Consider the following 17,271-nt stretch of genomic DNA (forward strand, 5'->3'; position numbering starts at 1 on the left):
CATGGCTCCTATGACAATTGGGATGACTGAGAATGGTTTTCTCCATAGGCGGGTCATTTCTCTTCCTAGCTCCTGGTATTTATTGATTTTTTCGATCTCCTTATCTCTCACTCGGGGGTGTCCAGGGATGGCTATGTCTATTATATTGATGGTTTCTTGGGTTATCACCACGATGTCCGGCGTATTGTGTTCAATTCGTCTGTCAGTCTGGATTCGGAAGTCCCAAAGTATTTTTCCCCTATCGTTTTCAACCACCTTTTCTGGGTAGTGGTTGTACCAGTTTTTCTTTACTGGGGCGCCGATATTTTTGCAGATGTTTCAATGGATCATGCTGGCTACGTTATCGTGTCGTTTCTTATATTCCGTTTGTGCGATCTTACTGCATCCTGACACTAGGTGGTCAATGGTCTCATCTTTATCTCTACAGAGTCTACATTTTGGATCATCTGTCGTTTTGTGTACTCTGTATTTAATTGCATTTGTTGTGAAGGCTTGATCTTGCGCTGCAAAGATGGCTGCTTCTATTTCTTTACGGGTTGTCCCATTCGATATCCATTGGTATGATTTTTTAACATCTGCGTTTTCTTTAATATTTCTTGCGTAACTACCGTGGAGGGGTTTATTATTCCAGTTTGCTATTCTAGCTGATATAATCTTTTGTTTGTATATTTTCTTGTTGTCCTCTTTTACATTTAAGATATTTTCTTTTAATATCTCACGGATTAGTTTCACGACTTGTTTTGAGATATTGGCTTAGGCTTATTTTCTCCTCCTCCACAGTTTGTAACACTTGGACAAGTCCTCTTCCTCCTATTCGTCGCGAAATGTAAAGCCTGTCGATATCACTCTTGGGATGCAATGCTTGGTGCATTGTCATGATTTTTCTTGTTCTTTTATCAAGTTCTTCAAGTTCTGCTTGTGTCCAATTTATTATTCCTGCAGTGTATCTTATGACCGGAACTGCCCAAGTGTTTATGGCTTTGATACTATTTCCTCCATTCAATTTGGTTTTTAATATTTTTCTAACCCTTTTCAGATATTCTTGGCGACTAGATGCTTTAACCTCTTCGTGCAAGAGATCGGCCGCTTCGAGAATTCCCAAGTATCGGTATTTATGGTCTGGGCCTAGGTTCTTGATTATGTCTCCATTCTCGAACTCGATTCCCTCTGATTCTATGAGCTTTCCTCTTCGTAAAGTCATTGTCGCACATTTGTCTAATCCAAACTGCATTCCAATGTCCTCGCTGAATATCCGGACCGTGTTCAGCAGCGATTCAATGCCTCCTCGAGTTCCAGCGTACAGCTTGAGATCATCCATGTATAGGAGGTGGTTGATCTTTCTAGCTCGCCCTGATACCTGATAGCCCACCTTGGATTTGTTGAGCAGAGTTGTCAAAGGAAAAGAGCCGTCGTGAAAAGCAGCGAGAGAGAGAGAATCTCCTTGGAAAATTCCTCTTTTGATCTTTAACTGGCCATAGTCCTGTCCTCCAACATACAGATTGGTTCTCCATGAGTCCATGCCCTTGGATATAAACGTTGTTATTTTATTACTAATACCGTAAATATTCAGGCATTCCCGGATCCAAGCTATGCGGTAGAGAATCGAAAGCTTTTCTATAATCTATCCAAGCCATATGCAGGTTTGTTTGCTTTCTTCTGCAGTTTTTTAATACCATCTTGTCGATTAATAGTTGATCCTTTGTACCTCTGGTTTGTTTACAGCTTCCTTTTTGTTCCACTGGGTATAGGTTGTTTGTTGTTAGGTGTGCATATATTGCCTCTCCTAATATACCCGTCAGCACTTTAAATGTCGTTGGAAGACACGTGATTGGTCTGTAATTGCTTGGAATTGCACCTTTTTGGGGATCTTTCATGATAAGAAACGTTTTTCCTAAGGTTAGCCATTGGTAGTCTGTTGGGTCGTCCAATACAGTGTTGAATTGTCCGGCAAGTCTTTCATGTAGTTTTGTTAGGTGCTTCAGCCAGTAGCCATGTATTTCATCTGGTCCTGGGGTGCTCCAGTTCTTAGATTTTCTAGCCTGCTTCTTAACTAGTTCTGTGGTGATCTGGAACTCTGGCATTTTTGGGGTTTTCATTTGTTTTTTGGTGTCCTTAATCCATTTTGCTTCTCCGTTGTGTTTAGTGCTGTTATCCCATATGTCTCTCCAGAACCCGTATGTGGCTTCTTTGTCTGGCAGGTTTTGTTTGCCTGTGTTGGAGTTTTCTAATGACTTGTAAAATCTTTTTTGGTCTGTTTTAAAAAGCTGATTCTGTCTATACTGGACAATTCGTCGCTCGTATCTTTCGATCTTGTTTGCTGTTGCCATTATGCGCTGCTTAAGTTCTTCCATTACTGTGGGTATGCGCTTTTCCGCCATTTTATATTTGTGCCATAGGTAATCTTTTTTCCTTTGGTCATTCAGTTTTCCGTCTTTCCACTTTTTAATGCAACTTAAGTCTGCTCTGAGTTGGCCCAGTTTCCATTTGAGTCTTATTTTCCATTTAGGTTGTTTTTGCTGTTTTCGTTCTGGTGAGATGTCGTATCCCAATTCTCTCGTAGCTACCACTGCGGTACTGTACATAAGCTTGTTGGTTTCTGTTAGACTTTCGGTATGGATTGTATCTATTACTGTATTAATATCTCGAAGAATTCTGATTAAATCATTTCTTTTCGTCTTCTTCAGCGGAGGGAGTCTTATCCTTTCATTGTTGTTCTTGAGTTCTATTAGAATTTTGCTTCTGAGTTCAACTGACTAGGTTTTATATATATATATATATATATATATATATATATATATATATATATATATATATATATATATATATATATATATATATATATATATATATATATATATATATATATATATATATATATATATATATATATATATATATATATATATATATTACTAGGAACAGGGAGGACGCAGTCTTCCCAGTTTAGAAAGCTTACACCAAAGAGTGATCCTAAGCACGGCGTACACACTCCTTAAAACTCAAGATCCTAGTAATGGTACGAGACCACGAGAAAGAAGAAATTGGTGGATTCATTTTCAAAGAAGCAAAAAAAGCAGCGAATAAACTCAATCTAATATTCGACCTTCAGCGCCAACATCCAGAATCCATCACAGAACACAGCGCCACACAGGTAGTCAACCGAATTAGGTCCGCACAGAACAGGAGGTTCTTGCAAAATCACGTGGAGAAACCCGTGCACGGAGCCTTCTATAACATAATGACACAACAGCAGCTTTCTGAGAGACTATCGTTTGCTTTCCTGAGGTCGAGCGGCTTAAGATCTGAGACAGAGAGATTTATACTGGCATGCCAGGACGGTGTCTATGGCTCTTTGGTGTATCGTAGCCGTATTATGGGCCAACAAATCGAAGATATAAGATGTAGAGCATGCCATCAAGCTCCGGAGACCCTCTGGCACATACTATCAGCCTGCCCTACTTATGCTGCATCGGCTTATACCCAGCGCCATAACGCCGCATTGAGGGTGATATACTATCACCTTCGTCATATGCATGGATTTGATGAAACGCCAGTGCTACCACAAACACCGAAAGAAATTGAGTCCTTGGTGGAAAACGAAACAACCAAAATTTACTGGAACTATCCATTCCAGGCCTTCGGACAAATACGGGCGAACAGACCAGACATAGTTCTCCAGGATATAGCGAAGAAAATAATAATTTATGTCATAGAATTCTCGGCGCCATCAGAGAAGAACATAATCAGTAAAGAAGAGGAAAAGAGGGAGAAGTACCAGGAACTCCTGGAGCAAATGCGCAGAATGTACGCTGATCATTCTGTAAGGTTGGTGGTACTAGTGATAGGAAGTTTAGGAGGAGTTAAAGACACCCTGCTCCAGCAATTGAAACTGATACCAGCGTGTTATAATGTAGCGGAACGACTTGCTGCAAGCATGCAGAAGGCTGTGATTTTGGGCTCTCTCAAAATACTCAGGGCACACGATACGCGGATTCAGTGAACGGCTTACCAGACGGACGTCAGGAGTTGAACACTGAAAGAGGACACCGGCAAGTTTCCTTCAAGTGTCGGAGCTGAAGGAAGTAAACCGGATTTGTAAAAAAAAAATATATATATATATTTTTATATCCTTACTAAATCTTTCTTTTGTCATTTTGTAATATGAATTGACGGGATATTTTGTGGAACTGACAGAAATGACTTCTGAATTAATATTTCAAAAAATGACAATTACAATATGGCCACCAAGCGATAATCGCTTAAATGATTATCACTTATTAATCACATCCTTCTATATAGGAAAAATTGGCGCCGGGAGGCACGTATAGCCGCCCATACTTGATATTTTTTTTTATCTCAAAAAATGCGACTTTGACTGATTTTGATGTTATAATACAAATTTTGTTGCAAATGTTATTCCTAATCTTAAATTGAAAACCGCGTTTCGCTAGCTACTGTAATTTTGGAGTTACGATATTTTAAAATTTTTAACCCCACCCATACCTCCTTACCAACCCCCCACCCCCACCAAAAACTAATGGCCAGATTCTCGGGTGCCACAGTATTTTTGTGCCAAGTTTGGTTAAAATCGGTTTAGCGGTTTTTGAGTTATCATTTAACTTAAAGTTAACTTTTTTTTTGCCGATCTTAATTGGATACCATACCTGTCGGCTAAAAATATACATAGAGTATAATCATATTAATATATTTTTTATTTTATTTTTCAGGTAAGCCACTCTTATATGGTTAGACTGTTTTTATGGAATAATCCGTAATGGTAAGCCATGATAAATTTCATTTATTAGAAGACAAAAATATTAGTTTAGTGTATATTTTATCTTAAATTTTCCTAGTCGAGATGATTACAGATATTTTCTGTATTAACACGAATGTTTTTAGACTATCTTTTCTCTCTTTTATGAATCAATTAGGTATTAATATCTTGTCCAAATGTACAACGATGTTTCAAAATGATTGTAAACGTATTATACCTGGTCGTTATACTCCCAAAATATACGAGGGTGGGACGAATAAAAGCATTGTGTGCTAAATTTTTAATAGGGTTGAGTTCCAAGGGGTAAAAGAATTATTGCATTCGGGGTTGGCAAGGCATATAATTGCCGCATGCGTCAATTGACATCGACAGAAAAATTGGGGTATGTGTGGTTAATGGGGGCGGGTGTGTATGTAGTGCTATTTAAACGATATATCAAGCAGCCGAAATATGTATAGGTCGTGACATAAGTACATTTAAGTTGGTGATGTATGATTGCTTTATTTTTAGGTATGGCTTTCTTGTGTTTATGATGTTTCTCTGTTTCTGTATTAATATCGATATCACGATGATGAAAAAAAATCTGGTAAAGTTTCAGTTCTTAATATTAATATTAAGAGGTGTATCATCGTGATTTTCTATTTCCTATTTAAATAACACGGGGAAAATGTGTTTTATTTTATTTTATTGCGTTCTAACAAATCAGTGTATTGTAAAAACCAAGACATCGTCAGTGAAACGTAGAAGTGTCTAGCCCCAGCAGGCACCTTTTAAGCTTGACCAATCAGGATGGTTAGCGTGGTTATTTGGAGGGTGTTAATTCATTTGTGTTTGTCAAAAACTCTAACGTGATTGGTCGGGCTTAATAGTTGCCTGCTGGGACTAGAGACAAGTGTGAAACGTGTTAACCTGCTAATTCCATTTTTGACTTTAATTAAATAATACATTTAATATTTAATTTTTGCCTTAAATTTTTAACGAAATATTGTGTTTTACTGGTCCCCAACAAATATTATTGTTATCTATTTATCATATTAACCCATAAATATACTTGCTACATGTGTACATATTTTTTTGTACCATATCTTTTCTCTTCTGTAAAATTAAGTAGAGTTAGCAGTTTAACACTAATTTCGCCGACTACATTTTCTTGCCGGAAATTGAACAGTCTTCAAAAAAAGGTCTGGCATGATTTTAACTTTTAACGTATTGGAAATGTTTATGTTCGTATATGCGGGCCAAATTTCGAGTTTTCTTTCAAGGTCGCCAGCAACGGTGTCGCACTAGCCGCACAGTCGACCAAATTAAAGCATGAAAACTTTGTTGCGTGATGCCTAATTTAGGTGAACTGGCCTGACAGCACGACAGTGTTCCCAACTCTCAAAAATTTATCTCCCTAAAAATCTAAAACGCTCGCATCAAAAATCCCCAAAATATCCCTAAAAACCAATGACTAAAGAATACAAGAACATGTAACGGCCATATACGGGCTGTAGCAAAATTTGTGACCTTTAGAGGCCTTTTTTTGGGACATAACGAATAAATCATCAGCTGTTCATGAGCGACAATTTTAGCGATTTTTAATAGTTGGTTGTGTGTAGTGAACTTTGTATAAACTTTATTACAATGGTAATTTGTTCAGCTTTCAAGTGTAAAAGGCGCGATGATAAGAAAGATCCAGGAGTTACGTTTTATAGGGAAATAACCAGTCCACTACACCTTTTTAGCGTTTTTTTTATTGAATTCGATATAATTATTTTTCTAATATTATATGTAGTTGATATGTGCTATACGTCGATACTAGTTTTGTACCTTTTGTTAACATTTTAATACGTTTTTTTCGTAATTCATTAGTATGATACCACAGGACACACCAGAGGCGTAGTGAAAATATTTACCAAAAATATAAATATCGTTTCAATCGGCCATGTTAAGAAAAATATGTGCCACGGCACTGTTTGGAAGAATGGTCACAGTTTGGTTTTCGTTGCTATCTGTCCTTGTATTCTTTAGTCATTGCTAAAAACCTAAAATTTCCCGAAAAAACCCTAAAGTGGTTGACCTTGAAACGTCTGATCACAGCAATGTAGCCAACTGTTCGAAACTTTCCATTAAAGCAATATCAAACCTTCTTAAATCCAAACAACTAAAATCCCCACAAATGTTATCCAAGATTCGGTGATTAAAACAAATAAATTATTTTGTTTTATTTATACTTTCCTATTAATTTTGAAAAATAGTAGCGGTCTTATCTTCTCTTTGGTAGCGGTAATTTGAAATTTTATCCCTAAAAATATCCCCAAAAAATTTTACTCCATAAAAAAATCCCCATATAGATTTTGTCTCCCCAAATTTAGGGATAAAATCCCGGAGTTGGTAATACTGCAGCACGAAACTCTCAGCTATATACGAGGTTTAATTTTGTTAGTCCCGACGATATTACTTGACGACTTTGCTACGGGGGGCGATTATAAAATTGAATAGATTGATATTGATATTTGCAAAGGTTACAAAACAGTACTATTTTCGTAATTTTTGATTTGGGTTTTGACAATTATTATTTGTGTTGTTTGTAATGAAACGATCTTTTTATTTAGGTATTGATATATTTCAGAAAGGATTTAAGGATTAAAAGATATAATATATTTACTTAATTTCAAGGTATCTGCATGAAAAATCAAGGCTATTTTTATAAGGTGTTATAAAATAGATTATGAATATTTAAATATTTAAACTAACCTAAAATAAAACAAAATAACTTTGAACTACCCTCTATTAATTGTTTTTTTTTAATTATCTTTATTTTTTCTTCTAATCATTATTAGTTATTATTATTAAGAATGGTGTTTTTTTATATCAAGTTTAGCTGCAAATACATATACATATAACGTTAATTATGTTTTATATGTGGTGTTATTATTTCCAATGTCTCTGATGGTTGCAGTGATTGCAAAATCTGTGAGTTTTTCATTAAATCGACTCGTTTGAAAGTTATTGAAGGTTAAAAAAATTCAACTTCAAATCGTATATGATCACTTCTATATTTATATTTTATCACGAAATAATGGCTCAAAAACATAAAATATCCTATTTTTCGTAAAGTTCATCAAGTGTTCTTTGGTAAAACATTGATTTTTTACGAAATACAAATAATCGTAAGAGCGTTCTATATTTAGTATTAAGTGGCACTCAATTTTCATTTTCACCTGAATAATGACTCTAAAAAAAATAATAATTTCTTAAAAAATCCTAAGCCAATAATATTTTATTTTCTTAAATGTCTTATTTACACTTTATTATGAATTTATGACTGCTCTATTGATGAAAAGCTGCCGTATGCAAGGGACAATATAGCAAAGAAAGAAATCTAAATTATATTACCATAGATATAGAAACGCCTTTTGATTTTTAGGCCTTAAGAAAAAAATTTAACCATATTTTTATGTTTTTTGTTTAATTTTTGCTAAAACGGTATGGAAACCATTTTAGAACTTAGAACAAGCAACAATTTTTATGGAGAATGATTTTTTTTGCAAAATGTCAGTCAATAATAAAAAACTCACAGATTTCGCAATCGCTGCATTCTTAATAATAAAAACTAATAATGATTAGAAGAAAAAATAGACATAATTAATAAAGGGTAGTTCAACGTTATTTTGTTTTACTTTAGGTTAGGTTAAATATTTAAATATTCATAATATATTTTATAACACCTTATAAAAATAGCCTTCATTTTTCATGCCTTGAAATTAAGTAAATATAATATTACATCTTTTAATCCTTAAATCCTTTCTCAAATATATCAATACCTAAATAAAAATATCGTTTCCTTACAAACAACATAAATAATTGTCAAAACTCAAAACCCAAATCAAAAATTACGAAAATAGTACTGTTTTGTAACGTTTGCAAATATCAATATCAATCTATTCAATTTTATAATCGCCCCCCGTAGCATAGTCGTCAAGTAATATTGTCTGGACTAACAAAATTAAACCTCGTATATCGCCGAGAGTTTCGTCACAGTTTAAAGAATATAAATATGTATGTATTCTTTAAATGTATGTATTCTTTAAACTGTGGTTTCGTGCCCGTTCACCCACAGATCAGGACCGTTCACCCACAGAATATACTAACGAAAAAGAAGCCCCAGTTCCTTGTAATAAATCGGTTCCATTTTCGTAGCGCCATCTCTCGTTGTAGCTGACATTTACAGGTTAGCCAAAGGGATGCAGGGCCGGGGGGAACAGGCGGGAATTGGAAAATACACTTTTTTATTTTAATTATTTTTATTCGCAATTTGCAATTTTGGTATAACATTGTTAAACAAACATTAACAAATCGTAACATATCAGATCATAGAACTAAAAAAAAGTACTATTACATAAAAACAGGTGATACAATACATCAAAATTAATTTTAACATAATATAAAAATCAAACTGTAAACACAACCACACTTATCACACCAGAAATTAACACACACTTCCACGGCAAATGTCCAAGAAAGACTGATTGTTCTGATTGGTCCTGGATGGTCCTGGTCCGGTCGTAGCTCACGTCGTATTGTCGGTAAGCAAAATCCCTGTACAAAAATTTTGACTATCAGCGCCATCACCCGTCGTACTTGGGAAACTTTTGCTGGAACCATTTTTAATATTTCACTTACATGGCCCTGAGTTCACCTAAATTAGGCATCACGCGACAAAGTTTTGATGGTTTAATTTGGTCGACTGTGCGACATCGTTGCTGACGACCTTGAAAGAAAACTCGAAATTTGGCCCCCATATACGAACATAAACATTTCCAATGTTAAAAGTTTTCCCTCTTGTAAAAACAATCCGAGGATATACTGTATGTGAGCAAATAATTCTGTAGGGAAGGGAAAAATCAAATCGATTTTTTTATACGAAAAATTGCTTGACTTCTGTTACATTTCTTTATTTTAAGTTTCTCTGCAGATTAAAGAATACTAAGGAATATCAACAAGAAAACTAAAAAAAATGTATCAAAGTTTTTTACAAATTTTAGTAACCATTTATAATAATAGTTGTCTGGCACTTTCACATCGGCAGATGCTTAAATACGTACAATGTATAAATCTGCTCCGACATTGCCACTTTTTTCTAATCTCGCGCACGCTACTGGTTGCTAATAGAATTAAGAGACCGCCTGCGTTCCATATGGTACAGGCAGGTGACCCGTAACCCAGATCGGAATAACTAGGTACCGACACAGACAGTGTTTTCGGTAAAATATCCGTGGCACTATAAAAGAAATTAGCCCCTACGGAAACGTGAGTTTCTTTTATGCAGCGCTAAACACGTCTATTTTATCGATCTTGTGGAAGACGGACACTTGAAGTATCGGTCGGTAAAAAGCTTCGACCAGTAAGTACCTAAAGCGCACTTCAATTTCTTTAAAAGGATGCTGTTAGAGCATCTTTTCAACTTTGCAACTGTATCGATTTTTTCAAGGTGCATGTGAGAATACATTCTTCCTATAGTAGAAATGGGCGATTCCACTCTGTGATTTAGTGTTTTCTACTCTACAGGGTAGCGCCTCTCATACGACGCAGTGGCTCTAGGTGAACGGTAGTTTATATTGTAATGAAATTTCGGGAGCACATGTAGGTTAATTGAAGGCATTTTATAAAAATACATACTAGCTTTTTCCCGCGACTTCGTCCGCATAATATTCAAATGTTTTATACATTCCTTTTATGATTGAAACTTACAAGATAAATTGGCATTTAGAATTTCATGTCATCTTACTGTAATCATTATGTCATCTTACTGTTTCCGCTAAGAAACTTTGTGCAAACTTTCATACTTCATAAAAAATATAATACCTAGTATATACAAAATTATTGTCCAAACTTACCCGTAATTTTTCCCCTATTTTTTTTAAATATTTTTAACGAATCTCGTTATGAAAACTCACATCCCTTAAGGGACCACCTAGGACAGATTTTAAAAAACTTAGAGAAAAAAATTTACACCTAGTTTCACCCCCTTTACGCTTAAGAAACCTCTACAAAATTTCATACTTCTAGGACAGATTTTAGTTTCGTTATACCCGCAATATTTATCTTCCCATTTCACCCCCTTATGGTGCGAATTTCTGGAAATTGTTCTTTAGTGCTCAATTACGTCATCTAAAAATTTCTCTGCGAAATTTCATACTTCTAGAGGCAATTTGAACATTTTTAGCCCACCATACCAACAGGTATAGTTATTAAGATAGGCAAAAAAAAAGTTTTTTTAATTTCACTCAAAATGAGTTATTTGTTATTGTTTTATTTTATTTTTTACAAGACAAGACTTTAATATGCAAGAAATTTCAAGAGTCTTGCAAGATTTCTTGAATTCGAGATTTCTTGAAAGTTAGAAATGATACATTTTTTTAAGTGATAATTAGGCCTTTGCTTAAGTTATGCCGGGTTTATACAACATTTACATAGTCGTAATCACAATCATAGTAATAATCATAAAAGTTAAACTATCCACTTCTTATAAACCTGTTGACATCTACCATGAACTTTGCATGCCTTTAATTATGTTACCCAACTTCACTGATATAAAAATTATGATTATGAAAATGTTCTATAAACGCACATTAAAATTGCGTTGTGATTATGACGATGATTAAGACTGTGATTATGATTACGACTTATGCAAATGTTGTATAAAACCGGCATTAATATTGACCAGTGTTCATTTTTTTTCTATCAAAGCCAGTGTTTTAGAGTTGAGAATGAAATAAAATAAAGTCGAGGCAACAAACCGTATATTGGTAATTGGTATTATACACAAAATTATATTGGTATAATGGTATTATAAAAAAAACTAACGGTAGTTGAAACTAATGGTGGCTTCATGTAGCACGCTATTTGCGCTATTTGGTACTACTTTTCATGCACGAAATTGCCCCGCGAACTCTAGCATGACCTTTTCGTACACCCTGTGTCTAAACTTTTCCAACCAACTCTTCAATAATAAAAAAAAAATACCATAAAAAAATAAAAGTAAGAAACGGGTAACCAAAATAGAACATAATAAACCACCAAGAATTAACAGCTTTTATTTGGTAATAACTCCTGTTTCGTCAAACGGGCGAGTTATAGTTCGCTTGCGGTCCGTTAAGATTTTTTTTTAAATTAGCATCGTTGTTGTTCATTTTTCCGTATTACATTTTGTATACGACGCTTTCTATGAAATAAAAGATAGAAATATTATTACCTTTTTGTTAGAATGTAAAATTTTTCAAGACAAGAAATTTCAAGAATCTTGCAAGACAAGACAAGACTTTGCTATTCAAGCAATCTGCAAGACAAGACTTTGAAATTTTCTTGTCTTGTGCAACACTAGTCATAAATGACCTAAATACGAAAAATTTTCATGGTGTCTGTCTGTCTGTCCGTCCGTCTGTCTGTCTGTCTGTAACACAATAACTTAAAAGCCGCTAACCGATTTTAACCAAATTTGGCACAAAAATACTGTGGCACCCGAGAATCTGGTCATAGTTTTTGGCGGGGGTGGGGTATATGTTGGTAAGGGGGTATGGGAGGGGGTTAAAAATTTTAAAAAATCGTAACTCCAAAATTACAGTAGCTAGCGAAACGCGGTTCTCAATTTAAGATTAGGAATAATATTTGCAACAAAATTTGTAATAGCATCAAAATCAGTCAAAGTCGCACTTTTTGAGATAAAAAAAATGCTTTTTATTATCATATTTTAATATTGGCGACTATACGTGCCTCCCGGCGCCAATTTTTTTGTAAAACTTTAACCCCTAATTTTACGCTCTTATGGGATGACTTTTCAAAAATAGTTTTTGAGTACCCACTTTTGAAACTAAGGGGCCTCTGTGCAAATGTTCATACTCCTACGACTGATTTTAATAAAATATCTATACAAGTTACCACCCCTGTTTCATTCGTTTTTAGTGCTCAATCAATTACGCTACTTCTGTGCAAAATTTCATACTCCTAGGACAGATTTTATTTATTTCTTATACTAAATATACACTCCTCATTTCACCCCCTTAGGGGACGTATTTCCAAATTTCGCTTCTTAGCAAGTACACTCACTTAGGTGCGTCATCTAAGGAATCTTTGTACAAAATTGTATTACTTATACTAATAAAATAATAAAATAAATAATAATAAAAGCAGCCACAATCTTTTCTTTGTCATGTTGTCGACAATAGTTAGTCGAGTTTTGTAAACACTGTCTTTAACATATCTTCATAAAAAAAATCCGACTAGATTAAGGGGAGCATTTCAGCATTGTATTAATTGGTGAATGCACACTCCAGTCATCAATTAATAGAATTATATCAATTCTTTCTGATGTATGATAAGTTTCCATTTTCGGCAAATTTCTGAGATTTTTTTCATTTTAACTAACACAAAAAGAGAAATATTTGTTAAAGTTGAACTAATTTGACAGTTTGGGTTGAAGTATCGTCATGCATATCACAGCCACCTAGATTTTATCAAGTAATAAAGATCTGCTGACACTAAATCATAAAAATGAAAATATCTATTAAAATCTTTGTTTGAGCGGCAGACAACCTTAATAGTATTTTGAAGAGACATGAATTCCCCATTGAACATCGGAATAATGCGTGTTAAAGTATTTCATTTAAAAAAATGAAAGTTTCCAAATATCTTGAGACCTATTAATTAGTAATTACTTTTAGCTATTTTTACCAGAGACTTTTTTTACGTAAAATACCGCGGAAATGTATATCACACTTAATAGTTTTATACCGGTACAGACGAAAAGTTATTACTCTTTAAACCATTTAAAAAACAGTGCCAGTAACTTGCTTTAAAAAGTGACCAATAAATATTCAATATTAATTTTGTCTCATCCTGTATAACTTTTTGGGTCAATTTGATTTAAAATACAATGTTATTTTAACTACGTATTAGGCTATACCGGATAAATTTTAATTTAGGTGGCTTTTAAAAGAAAATTTTGGGAATAGCATGTAAAACTCTATATTTTCAAAAATACTCTAAATTAACCCACATATAACTCTACTAGAAATTTAATTTCAATACAAAGTGCCGTTCTCTTTGGAGTCTCCGCGTCGTATGTGTGGCCACCCTGTATGTAATCAAACTTATGCATTTTATGATGCAAATGCATTGCTTATGCATTTTATGATGCAACTCATCAAGCCTGATGTTGCTTTCAGATATAAAAAATTCCATTATGTCAGTCTAGTTCCAGAAATTATAAATATTTATATATTGAGAAGAACGAGCATATGGCTGCACGAAATGTTGGTTCCTTATTGGGGTTAAGCATCCTTATTTTGACAGCTTCTGATTTATTGGTGTCAAATGTTTTGGAATGTATTCCTTATTCCCCTGCTCCACTTCGAATGTGACTGGCGGAAATTGCAGGAAATCGGATATATTCCTGTTCGTTCAACTTCGAATAGCATTTAAAGAATTTTTAGAGAGAATGCTAAACATATACCGAGTAATAACGAAATCTTTTTCACAAACTGTCATTTTTTTGCATTTTATCATATAGATTTAAAACCTATAGCCTAAGATCCGGTTGCAGGATTATTACGCTGATCATATTTTTAATCAAAACCTAATTGTTATGTTTATTTATATGAATAGGAAATACACTTTTAACAGGGTGTCAATCAAAAAGTTGTCGCAAGTCGCAAATAGGGGTTGCCATGGTTCAATTTTTTTTTCTGCTACTTTATACAGATCCGGCAATAATGCGTCGGGCATCTGTTGCTTACAATATAATAATAACTTAGAAATGCAAACCTAAAGGTGCCTAAAGTATGTATTAGGATGTATTTCATGAAAATATTTTGACTTTTACACGATAGTCCAAGAAAGTGTCGGGATGATTTTTTTAAATGGAACACCCAGAATATTATTGCAGGTGTATTTTATTGTAGCTTCCTTGCCCTGTATATTATTGTTGCTTCCTTTCTGATCACTTTACATAATCCATAAGATATTATTAAAAGCAGGGGATATCGATAAAACTGTTCTCTTGTAAAATTATTATAGCGGGTGCGTCTCAAAAGTGGCTCACTCCTATATAGGTAACTTTTTTATTTTTTTATAATAAAAAAAAACGAGATTTGACATGTTAGTATATGAGATAAATTAGGATTGATTGACGTATTCAAGTCTTTTCGACCACTTCCTTCACCGGAAATTACTACAACTTTTGATTTTTAAATGGTACCCTCCATATTTTTTTACTTTATTCGATAGAAAATGACACTCTGAATATATTGATAGATTTTGACATTTTTGCTTAAAACAAAATTGAATTTTAAATTTCAATCTAGAGTACCATGGTTGTGTTAAAAACACTAATTTTTAATCAAAGAGCCTGGGAAAATTAGATTTGATATTCTACAGTGTCTTGTCTTGGTCGGTTAAAATATGCCCAAATCGATCGTATTTTTAATTATATCTCAATTTTGTCATATGGAACGAGAGTGGCTCATTAGCATATTTAGAAAAAGCATTTTTTTACGAATAATATACGTAAAACGAATAATACACGTTTTACGAATAATAAATAAATAATTAGTACCACACATAAGGAATGCAATCCCGCACCAAAATATCAATCCCGCAAACCCGCAGGATTAAAGCAATCAATCCCGCAAACCCGCGGTATTAAAGCAATCAATCCCGCGGATCCGCAAAATTGCGGGACTGTAAACAATAGTCATACATTTGGTCTTAAATGGTACAAAAGGCATTGTACATTTTGCATAGGCCCATAATATATTGATATAGCGTGTATCTTAAACTAGCGGTAAAGAAATTTGGACCGATTTATACAGGGCGTTCAAAAAATATATTTAATATTAAATAAACTTAAATTTTATTATAATTAACCTACTTACTTTATAAATTAAAATATTATTCTGATGTTGAAGTTTTTTTTAACTTGTGTAAGTTATCTGCTTTTAGATACACTCTATATTAATAATTTTTTGGCATATGCAGAATGTACAAAGCTTTTTGTACCACTTAGAACCATACGTATGACTAAAATGCATATTTTTCGAAAAAAAGTCAATTTTTAAAACAAAAAAAAATAAAAACCGATCAAATTGTTTTTTCTAATTTCAATACAGATTAGTCGCACTTGGTAAAAATTTCGATTTTTTAAAACTCGTAAATTTGCGGAAAAAATATTCTTAACCAAATTTTCACTCTCTTATAAAACACCCTGTATACGAGAATTCGCTAAATATATTTTCGAAAACCACATAGCATCTTAATCACAATAGATGCATCTAAAACCTGGTCCAAACCGCATCCCAAAATGTTTTATAGTTCAAGAGATATTCAACTTTAAATTTACCTTAAAATTTTGCTTGTCCCGATAATTATGTCCGGCAATTTATTTGACGAAATTGTCCACCAGTAACGGGTCCCCCGGGTTCCGAGCGTCGACTCATCGGCCCGGAACGAAGGGTTTGACCTTAATCGAGATCGATTCGGTTACTCAGTAGTAATGTGTCAATCCCGCGGATCCCGCACGATAAATCCCGCAACTTGGATTCCGCGGAATCTCAGAGGGATCCCGCATTTGCGGGATCCAGCATTTGCGGGATTGCATTCCCTAACTACACACTTGATATTTCGAGTCAAATTGTCTCTATGAATAGCATGTTGCAATTTCAAATAAACCATATTCGAAAATGTCAAAAGTTGGCATATGACATGTCATTCAGAGTGTCATTTCCTATCGAATAAAATAACAAAATACCGAGGGTGCCATTTAAAAATGAAAAGTTGTAGTCATTTCCGGTGAAACAGGAAGTGACCGAAAACAATTGAATGCGTCAATCATTCCTAATTTATGTCATATACTAACGTACCAAATTAATACCAAATGTCGGTTTTTTATCTGAAAAAATAAAAAAAGTTCTAGGGGTGAGCCACTTTTGAGACGCACCCGGTATGTGACATGTATAATGTAAATATATTATATTATTAGTGTAGTCCCATTTTTATTTTATATTATTACGCAAAATTTTTATTGTATTTCAGGGTTGTTACCCATTAAAGTTAGGGGAAATTATGGCATCTTAATTCCAGTTAATAATGTCCCAAGGGAGTTAGGACTCTATTTATGGTTAGCGTTACCAAGATGATATAAACTTATATTAATAATTTATTAAGAAATAAAAAGCTTTAGAAGTTTGAGATAGAGGTTTACCAGGTCGCATAAAGGAGTGTGGTCTAGCTATTCTTAAAAAGCGGGTGGTCTAGCGGGAGTTCTTAGGGGGTAGATTAAGATGATACGATGTATATTTCAGTATCAGTTACATACTTAAAATTTTTTAAGCATTCTTCAATTTTCAAGGGCTTCCTGAATGATATCTTTTAACAGTTTTTTTTCTCTCTGTTAATGTTTTGAGGTTAACTTGCAATTAAATTTGGAATATTTTCGATATGTGTGATTTATTTCTCTC

The 17,271-nt window shown here is 34.0% G+C and overlaps 2 protein-coding genes across 4 annotated transcripts in view; one reads left to right on the top strand and one right to left on the bottom strand.

The window, feature by feature from the left end:
* LOC115879916 overlaps positions 1-17,271 on the top strand; it is a 295,395-nt gene that overhangs the window by 89,025 nt on the left and 189,099 nt on the right. The window contains exon 2 of one of the 3 annotated variants that reach the window (XM_030896971.1): positions 4,728-4,777. The exons of the other annotated variants lie outside the window; for them this stretch is intronic. The gene's annotated coding sequence lies outside the window, so the exon portion shown is untranslated. The remainder of the gene's footprint in view (positions 1-4,727; positions 4,778-17,271) is intronic. 3 annotated transcript variants of the gene reach the window in all.
* On the bottom strand, positions 1,551-2,582 carry LOC115879951. Its single transcript, XM_030897016.1, has one exon. The coding sequence runs from the start codon at positions 2,580-2,582 to the stop codon at positions 1,551-1,553; it is 1,032 nt and encodes a 343-aa protein (XP_030752876.1).

Source organism: Sitophilus oryzae, unplaced genomic scaffold, assembly GCF_002938485.1.
Source record: "Sitophilus oryzae breed Bouriz unplaced genomic scaffold, Soryzae_2.0 scaffold_1590_pilon_pilon, whole genome shotgun sequence".
NCBI classification, from domain to species: Eukaryota; Metazoa; Arthropoda; class Insecta; order Coleoptera; family Curculionidae; genus Sitophilus; species Sitophilus oryzae.